At 44.6% G+C, this 10,301-nt stretch overlaps 1 protein-coding gene across 3 annotated transcripts in view; it reads left to right on the top strand.

Annotated features, from left to right (window-relative positions):
• Positions 1–10,301, top strand: part of MYH10 (myosin heavy chain 10) — an 82,528-nt gene that overhangs the window by 38,724 nt on the left and 33,503 nt on the right. For 2 of the 3 annotated variants that reach the window (XM_072403544.1, XM_072403543.1), the window contains exons 4-6: positions 4,915–4,942; positions 7,810–7,912; positions 8,810–8,839. In XM_072403544.1, the coding sequence (XP_072259645.1) occupies positions 4,915–4,942; positions 7,810–7,912; positions 8,810–8,839 (161 nt within the window). The remainder of the gene's footprint in view (positions 1–4,914; positions 4,943–7,809; positions 7,913–8,809; positions 8,840–10,301) is intronic. The other variant, XM_072403545.1, reaches the window with a different exon arrangement.

Here is a 10,301-nt window from a genome sequence, read left to right as displayed (position 1 = left end):
ATTAAGCTTTAGATTTTTTAGGCTGAATTACAGTTTTGGGTGGGTTTTTTTTCTGAACTGGACAGATTTACACTAGGTCTTATTTTCGGGGTAGGTCTTATATTAGGGCAGGTTTAGAAAATAGTGCTGGGTCTTACTTTCGGGGTAGGTCTTATTTTCGGGGAAACACGGTAGCTATTTTTATATGGTAATATCTGGGCTTTTAAAGGCATCTGGTACAAACAAACTTAGCCTATTGAGGAAGAGATTTTAAAAGCCCAACCTTAGTCTTTTGTAGGGGCAGAATTCTGCTTTTCAGGGCCTGCCCTTCACCTCCCTTCTACATGTACACCCCAGGTTATCATTCACAGAGCATTCTGACAATCCCACTACTAGTCCCCTGCAACTTGGAGCAGAAATACGCATAATGGAGTGGCAAAGAGATGAGCTCATCAGTCTGCTGCTTCTCCTTTCACAGTCCAGTCACAGGCTGGGGGAGGAATAAGACCTGCAGCAGGGCAAAATCTGCTCTCCAATCCTGATAAATCAAGACTGCATGGACATATAAATCCTTGCATGTCCCTGGCGTGTTTAGCGGCTCGCCTGGAGCTTTGATCTAAATTCCTGGCAGTGATTGAACCCGGCACGGTTTATATAGACTAGCCAATTAAGCTAATTGAAAATTGGTCCGCGTGCTCATATTTTTTTTCACGAAAGCTTTGTTCCCGGTCAATCTGTCCTGCGGCATATGGTGCGGCCTCTCTCTTCGCACATAGCGGGTGGCATGTCGTCCATCTGCAGGTCGATGTGTCGGCAGGAAGTGTCAGCCTGGTGAACACGCGGGTGGCTCAGCTGCGACAGATGCTCCCGGCTGGTCCTGGGAACGCGTCTCCTTGTTCGCCTTGAGCGATGGGATTCCGCCGTTGGGATTGCAAGCGGCCTCCCCAAACTGTCTCGTGTCTGTTAGCTGATAGCAGATGTTCTAAACATGGAGGTGGCGATGGGAAGTCTGTGGCTTCTGTACATCATGTATACATTTCAGGGGGGTCATCCTCTGATGTTTGGGACTGGGGTGGGGGGCAGACGCTGTGTGCGTGTTTGTTGGTTTAAAAATGAAATTCAAATCTCTCATCGTCTGAATATTCTAGAAATTCTGACCTCTCTATTGGCTGAAGTGTTTTTAACAACTTCACCTCCGACACCTTGATGGATCAGAGCCAATTTTCATCTACAGATACAACAATAATGGTTCCATTGCTTCCCCAAAGAGAAGCAAAATTTTATTTTTTCCCCCTGGAAATGTCAAGAAATTGCAACATTGTTGCAAAGGATACCCCCCCCCCCCCTCCCTCTTGTGCAGCAGCAGCAGCTTCCTGTAATAGACTGATCCCTGCTCTGCTCTTTCTTTTTTCTTTTCTTGTGATTCTTATTTTGGGTTTGACTGGTGTTGGTTATAAAAGGGGTCAGTGTAGATATAACTCACAGTGATTGGTACACGATGCTATAATTATGACATAAAATAATATATAAATCAAAGTTTTTTTGATTACGTGTTACACTAATTTGTGTAATTATATAAATAAAAAATAACAAATGAGAGATGTGTTACAATACATAATCCCCGTACAGATGTTGGATAATTGTCGCTGAAATGATCTTTCGTGGTTGTTTCCAGTGACCGATGAATGGGGCGCTTTACTCACAGTGTCAGGTTTTTGGTTGTGTTTGGTTTTTTTTCTTAAGGGGGAGGGGGAGCACAAGTGAGCCCCGCTGTGCTTTCCTTCATAGGCGTGCACGTTGGTCATTTCTGATTGGTCCTTCATCAATCCTCCAGGGCAGATTGATGAACAATGGAGGAGCACTGTAAATGGCAGACTTGACATGCTTGAGGCGAGCAGACAATTATCTGTGTGTATGTAGCTTTGCAATTGACCTTGCACCTATATTACTAAACAGTATTTATATAGCGCCAACATGTTACCCAGCAATGTACATTAAATAGGGATTGCAAATGACAGACAGATTTAAACAATGACACAGGAGGAGCAGAGAACCCTGCCCAGAAGAGCTTACAATCCAACCCTCTTGTAAAAAGTGTAAAAACTCTAGCAAGCAGAAGGGGGGCTGTAACATAACCACAGGCATTAATAAAGGGTTATTCAGCTTTCTTTTTGGATAACCTGAATCCATCCAGGGCTTCAATCCAGATGTTTCCCCTCACTTCCTGTGCTGGTGACAACTTTACAAGGCAGAAAGTAAAGGAATTTCTGCAACTGCCATTACACCTGATATGATTTTCCATCCTTCCCCCAAATTTAGAAGGAGGATGAGCGGGTTATGTCACCCTAGGAACGTAGAGGGTGTTTTGTAGGGCCAGCCTTTAGATGTCTGAGGTCCTCAGCTGCTTGGTATAGAGCTCACTTCCCAACATCTTAATCAACCCCCCCCCATCCCATTTTAGGAAGCATAATATGGTAAAGGATGTGCCATTGCAGGTCAATTAATAGTTCATTGTTGGAGTTCTTCTTTAAACTTTGCAGCTGTATGTTCCTGTGTCACCGGTGAATGCGAATGCGACATCTGTGAGGGACGGACATGACTGAGAATTCGACTTATCAGCTATGTAGAGGGGGCCACAACACAAAGGCTGAGATTCACAGATCTCCGTGGCGCTGTCACAGCAACAGCTGCGCAATCTCTCAGCCTCACCGCTCAGGCATGCCGAAACCGCACAGCTGTTAATGTCGTTCCTTCAGAAGAGCAAACTGCAGATGCGCATCACACACGTCTGTGAAATTATACAAGCTGCACGACTACCCCCCTTCCCCTTCCTGTAATATGCCCCATCATCAGAGCGTAAAGAGCACCTGTGCTAGAGCAATACACAGAAATGTGAGAAGGCGCTTGGGGGGGTGTGAGTGGTGCAGTTGTTCCTTCAGTGACTACATACATACTGTATCCCATTATGAGGGGTCCTAACCATCCCAATGCTCAGTTCTTGGGTCTTTACCCCTGCTGTGCCCAATATGAGGGGCTCCTGCCATCCTTAGCCATTTTCAGACAGCATGGACAAGGACTGCCCGACAAAGTTCAGGAATTTTTCTATATAAGTACCCCAACTATTCTGGATTCTGAGCTCAAAGCCTCCTATCCCCCCATTCCTATTGCTGAATTCCCTGACCAATAGTGACGCAGGATCTCCCTTCACTTCCTGCTCAGACCCGAAGTGATCCAAAACCAAATATATGGGTTGGGTCGTGCTTTAAGGCATCATTTTTATTTCTGGACTCTGAAACTCGCATGGCAAATAAGGAAAAAGTGCTCAACCGCTCAGAAACGTCCGCTGGTGCCTTCTGGGTGATTCCTGGCTTTGGGAGTTACGTACCCATTGGCAGCCCCAACTGATTTATTTTTACTAGGGGATTTTCAATGACTGGAATTTCAGAAAGATAAATTATCGTCTGTTTGTTATCCTTGGCAGGTTGCTTATAATAAAGTGTCTGGGAGCTCGGGCCCCTCTCACCCCCTTCACATGGTAATGGTGACATCACGCAGGCGATGGAGATTGATGGAGGGATGAGGAGGCGCAGTGTACAATTTCAGGTGTCTGGAGGATCACATCCAGGACGTCGGTCATCCGTCATCTTAATGGTGTCGTTAGCGGCGCGGCAGGCGGTTTGTAGTCGCCGGAAATCTATATGCGGCTCCGCATTGCTCACGCTACAAGCTGCAATTCGAAAGGCAGAAATGAATGCAGCCGACGGTGCTCAGACTTTTTCGTAATGTGCAACATACAAAAACACCCATTGCAATCTGATTGTACAATCCCCTGGGCAAATATAAGGTGGGAGCACCGAATGCACAGCTCCCTGCACCCCCTGATATTTGTTGACTTTGTGAAGGCTCAAATTGCCTTCCATTGACAACTTGGCCCATATTGGATCTCAGACACCTACAGGGTGGGGTTCAGTCCATCACATGTGAAGCCCCCCCCCCCCCCCCAATATTACACCCCCCTCCACATTCATCTGCTCCTTTAAGCCCCTCAAGAATGTCTGATGTCTCATCGGCTGCACATCTTCAGCTCTTTGCCTGGCTGACCCCCTTGGTGTGTTGGCTTCCTGTCGCTTTTAATGAGGTGCGGGAAGCTTCTGGCCGCAGTCCCTTTGAAGAGAGATCTTGCACATTTTTGTGACACCTTTATGCAAGACCCCCGGCAAATGATTGCAAACTGAGAAATGTGATTGGTTGTTGCTGAGTGCTGATTGCCGGTCTTCAAATAAGGACCAATGAGAATCCAGCAAACTAAAGGCAGATGGTTTTCGATTTGGTTTTATCTAGAAATCCCAAATATAAAGATTGCTGTTCTGTAAGATTTTTCTTACCTGTAGATAAGTTACTTCCACTTCCTGTAGCAAAGTGACAACGTGTTCTTTCTACAGTGAAACTGCACAGCCATTTTGTCACCCTGCAACAGGTCTTATGCTACATACAGATATTAGATTTGCATCATCCGATACAAATGCTTATGATCATTTATTTCTCCCATCCACTGACTGGTCACCATATTTGATGGCACATTAGATTGCAAGCTCCTTGGACTAGGGCCAAACATCAAGGGGTCTTTGCATATGATTTCCATGTAAATAAGGAAACTCATGAAGTGAATGTAGTCCTCCCTGTTCGTGTCTTTCACACTTGTTTGTCACCTCCGTGAAAATCACCATTATGGAAGTGTCAGTGGGCCTTTGTTGGTGACTTCAAGTTCTACAGCGCCATATTATATGGTGGCACCTTGTTAATTAATTGTCTTCCTAAGCTGTACTTTGAAATCGTTCTCAGCGAAATGAAAATGAAATGTTTTATAGATGTTTGATGGAGACTTGCCACTGCCCAGGTTAATACAGATTTTTTTTTTTTTTTGTTTCTTTTCAGATCGTGAGGATCAATCAATTCTTTGCACGTAAGTAATTATTATTATTATTATTATTATTATTGTACAGGATTTATATAGCGCCAATATATTATGCAGTGCTGTACATTAAATAGGGGTTGCAAATGACAGACTGATACAGACACAGGAGGAGGAGAGGATCCTGCCCCGAAGAGCTTACAATCTAGGAGGTGGGGGAATTAACACACAATAGGAGGGGGTAAAAGTAATGAAAATTTAATTGCACCATCATGGCTCTGTGTGTAGATTTAGAATTTTTCTTCCCCAAATTCATTCCAGAAAATAAGAATTATTTTGGGATGGGAAGAAGCTATATGAGGCCCCATTAGAAAGATTTACCCTCGCTTCCTGCTGTGGTGACAACATTTTTACCAGAAAGGAAGTGAGGTAGGATCTGCAAAAGGGATACACAGTTGTGTCTATGAGTGCTGTTATTTGGCTGTATTTTCTCCCTGTTGGAGCAGAATTATGAGTCAGCCTATAAAACTTTGTGGTGGTGACCCCATCAGTAAAACCTTGCTCAGTCACTAGAAAATGAAGCTCCATTTTTAGACCAGAATCCCCCTTTAAATCTGTGCATGCAGCTGTGTCTCTGCACCTGGCTGGAGCCAGCTGACAGCTCATCTACATCTCTCACCAGCTCAGGGGGGAATATAGGGGAGGGGGGAGTCATGTGCCCAGCATCTGTCTGCCCCATAAATCCCCCCAAGGTGGGCAGCCATCCTTCATTCACATTCCAGACTGATGTAATGTTCACAGTTGCCTAAACAGAGACTTTGCTGGGGTTGTGCAGGCAAAATATTTAATAAAGTTGCAGCTCATTGGGGTGGCTGCAGCTTTCCACACGTGTCGTGTGAGCTGCACTTCCTGCCGGTTCTGCGGCTGTCAGCCAGAGACAAGAGTGGCCGCAGATGGACATCTGGACCCTTGGGAAGAGAAGGGAGTAACAATAGGGATACTTATCTGAGCTGTCCCAGCAAAGCACCGCCCACTCATACCTATCCTGAACAAGCCACACCCACTTAAAGCCTGATTTTTGAACAGTCAACTGCTCAGCATAAACTTATCGAAAGATTCACATTAGGAGCCCTAATTATAGAGCTGGAGGTCAGCAATATCCTGAGCCATTAAAATGCCCCCCTATATTGATCGCCCCATTCTTACAAATCTCTTTTAACTTATGCAGAGAGCTGGATATCCCTTATCCCCGTGGCTACAATTCATGCGCTATTGTCATCATTTGTAGCCACCCCATTGTACTGTAGAGAACTGAAACTACAATTGTAGCCACACCCAATTATGATACACAATGCAAAGAATCATGGGACATGTAGTTTTCTTATAGGCAGGGAGCTGACATTGCAGACACTCTGCTGCCCTCTAGTGTTCGGTCCGAGATAGTGAAAAAGACCAGCACTGAGTGCATAAAGAATAAATATCACTCGATCATACAATTGTGTGCTGGTTGCTCTTGATTAATTCTCAATGAAGCTGTGAATATGGATGATCATTCCTTTAAATGGAATATTTAAATATTGTGGCCCTGGCACAACCTTTAAGGGTTTACTAAAATCTGGAATTGCAGTTGCACCAGTAAGGCTCACAGGTCTATAAATTCAGTCCTAAGGTTGGCTCTCAATCCCGAAAAGCTTTTAAAACTTTTTTTTTTTTTTTGATTATTTAAATCCACATTCCAGAAGCAGCGATCTCTCTCCTTAAAAATCCCTTTATTGCACACATGGGGTGAACATAAATTTTTTTCATGCACAGACGCAGATCTCTGTTTTTGGCAGGCCAGAGCTCTATCCCCCTCTCCTCCTCTCTTGGTTTGATTGATGGGCAGACCAGTTGCGCTTGCAGGTTTTGGCTTTTTAATACCTTATAGCCTTCCTGGCAGATGGGCCATAAAGGGACGTTTCTCCTGGCGTAGAGATCCACGTCCAGGGAAGATAGACGGCTGGGATTTTCTTCAATTAACCGCAGACATACCTGCCATTCCAGCCTCTTGGCATCATACAGGAAGCCCGCCATAAATATAGAATGAAAGGGCCAATTTTTTTCATCCTTAACGTTCTTGTTACTTTTGGGATAACATAAACTGATCACTTTATTTCAGTGCTAGGAGGTTATGTTTCGTGACTTAGGTGTCATAAGCAGTGAGAAGGTGCCAAAAAACACAAGATGGGATCACCCATTTCATGTACCCCGGGTTACATACGCGATAAGGACTATAGGTTTGTTCTTAAGTTGAATTTGTATGTAAGTCTGAACAGGCACATTATTTTAATAAATGCAATTAGGACAGATGTCTGTCTCAACATATTATTAGGCAGCGTGGTATCAGTTACTGTATAATATCTTCACTGTGAGTTAATCACAAACAAAGCAAAAAAAGAGCCCAGACATTCATTACCTTCTGGGGCAAGCTGTGCTTTGATGTGCAAAAAGAAAAAACTGCGGAGTTTGTCTTGGTCATTAAAGAGTTACTAGATGTTACAGATCAGCTCAGTCTCAGCTGTGTTTAGCAAAGGAATTCTTCTGCAAGTCATGTGAACTGCCCCCTCCCCCCATCAAGCCTCTGTCCTGCACACAAACAAGCAGGGAAGCCTGTTGGTATCTGGGAGTCGTTCCAATGTCGTGTGTCCTTAACTTGGGGACTACCTGTATCTATGAGCTGGTTCCCCAGTATATAGTTTTTGGTACCTTCCATTACCTCCCCATCAGATCTCAGTGCTGGTTACAACCTAATCCCCCCTAACCCAGCTTCCTAATGTTGCCCATGTGACATTCAAATTAGGCGGAGGTGAGGCTTGAATAGCACAGGACTCTGACTGTCATGGAGCACCCTATGATCCTTTTTTTTCCTTCTATCTCAGAGGTGAATCCGGTGCAGGGAAGACGGAGAATACCAAGAAGGTTATCCAGTATCTGGCTCACGTCGCCTCATCACACAAGGGGAAGAAGGATCACACTATTCCGGTGAGTTGATGATGGAGGAAGCCTGACTTACCGATATCCAGACCATTTACCTATGCCCATTCAAAGCCCCTGCTGCTCTATGTTCGGCCAATGATTCTGTAGTTTGCTGCCGAGTGGGCGGGCCTGCCTTGGGCTCTCTCTTGTTCTCTATGAGAGCGTTGAAGGCAAGCTCTGCCCAATTTTTAAATCCGTGCAGAGGAACCTGGAGATTGTATATGCAGCTCACAGGCCATGCTGTGCAGGGATAACCCTGCCAAGGGGTAAAATCTTCCAAATCTAAAGACAGATTCCTCCTAAAGAGGACCTGTCTAATTCATTACCAGGTCTTTGGGCAGACTGTTCAACTACAATACCTCTAAGAAGGAAGATTGGAAACTTTCTATGCACTGTTGTGTATTCTTCACCACCAGAGATCCAGTCACATGGGCTTATGCAAAAACACAAAGTGTACCAGCTTGTGAGTGTGCATAACATTAAAGAAGGATAGTATCCTTCTATCCAAAACATAAAGAAGATGATCAGCCCCATAATTCGAACATGTGCATACCAGTATCATAAAGCTGTAGCTACAATATTTGCAGAGTGACAGCAACTTTGGAGCTTTTTTCATAATATAGTTATGCACAATCTGTAGCTGTAAGGCATCAGGTCAGACGGTTACCGCATTTATCAGACTTCATGTGATCTCACCTGCCAGACCAAGCTTGTAAGGAGTTCTAACGAGAGCAAAGTTTAATAAAGCTGCTTGGCTATGTTAATGTTGTGATTTTTGCATATTCTTACTGGGGACAGCTCTTTTTATTTTTTATTAATTAGCATGTTGGGTTTGTAATGTTTGTGACTAATTTGTGATATTAACTGCACCCTACTAACCTGTTCATTTGTTTACTGCGACAGACGGAGTCACCCAAAGCCATCAAACATCAGGCAAGTGGATTTCCTGTATACTCCCGCTGCTCCTTATCTTTCAATACATAAATGTCTCCTCCTTCGGTCTGCACACCCTGGGGTGGCCATTTACAGGTGGGTAGGTTGTCTGCTTGATGCCCTCTTCAATCAGAGGTGCCCGGACAGCCACCCCATTGCTCTGTCTGAGATGCCCGGGTACACCAGATGGGTCACCCCGGTCACTCTGTCAGATGCCCGGGTACACTAGATGGTCACCCCATTACTCTATCAGGTGCTCAGACACACCGAATGGCCACCCCAGCTGTGAGGTCCGATCAGGGCTTGCTGCGGACTCCTCCTGTACTCTGTATCCCACTTAGTTTCAAAGAGATTCTCATTGCTTTATAGTTTATTATTCCTTTATAGTCTATCTGATTCACGCTTGAACCCTGAAACCATTCCATTATAAATAATAACCCTTCCTCATGTGTGGGAATCATCCACTGCACGGCCGCGAGTGGTAATCCATTTAAATGATCCAGAATCCTCCCATCTCATGTTCTGGGGAAAATAATTTTATACATTTATATTTTGTGCTACTTTATCAATGTCCCTTTCTTGCATTATGATTGGCTGCCCTGTAGCAATTCAGGCTTATTGGTGGTCATTAGGTTGGGAGGAGACTGCTTTAAAATCCTATAGGAAATGTTCTGGAAAGAAAGTGATGTGCCATCATTACAATGCGTTATTGTTTGCTCTGAAATGCGATAGCTCATGTCATTGCTTTGCACTGATTATCTGTAACATATTTATTATATGTCTGTGTATGCTGCCTAGCCAAAAAAAAAGTCACATGGTAATATTTCATTGGGCCACCTTTAGCTTTGATCTGGGCACACGTTTAAGGTGGTATTGTTTTTGATAATCTGATACAATGTCACAACATTTAGTCGGAGTTGTGTCAAGTTCTCCCCAGCCATTCCCACAGATTTTCAATGGGGTTCAGGTCTGGTTCAGGTAGTGGCCGATCCATGGGTAAAAATGCCCCCTGAACCACTTTATAATTTGAGCCCAGTGAATCCTGGCATTGTCATCTTGGAATATACCCGGTCTTTGGGCAAGAGAAAATCCATTGATGGAAAAACCTGATCATTCCGTATGTTCAGGGAGTCAGCTGACTTAATTTTTTGGGCTGATGCTGAAGCAACCCCAGATCACAACACTGCCACCCACAGTTACCCCAGATAAAGAAAAATCATAAACAGGTAACCCAGGTCACAAGGCTGTTTCCACAGGCAATCCAGACCAGTGTTCGGAATTACGGACTACTAAACTTACAGGCCCTGTACCGCGCGCATGCACGGGGGAGACGTGTTACTCAAAGGGGAAGAAACTTACCCCATAGTGACGTCATAATGACAGAACGTGCCCACTCAGGCAAAACTGGCCCTCCGCCCTGAGCCTGGGATCCATACAGGAGACATGGTCTGCGTCCCCGCCC

The sequence above is a fragment of the Pyxicephalus adspersus genome, chromosome 3, assembly GCF_032062135.1.
Source record: "Pyxicephalus adspersus chromosome 3, UCB_Pads_2.0, whole genome shotgun sequence".
In the NCBI taxonomy this organism is placed as follows: domain Eukaryota; kingdom Metazoa; phylum Chordata; class Amphibia; order Anura; family Pyxicephalidae; genus Pyxicephalus; species Pyxicephalus adspersus.
This window is presented reverse-complemented; position numbering and strand designations above follow the sequence as displayed.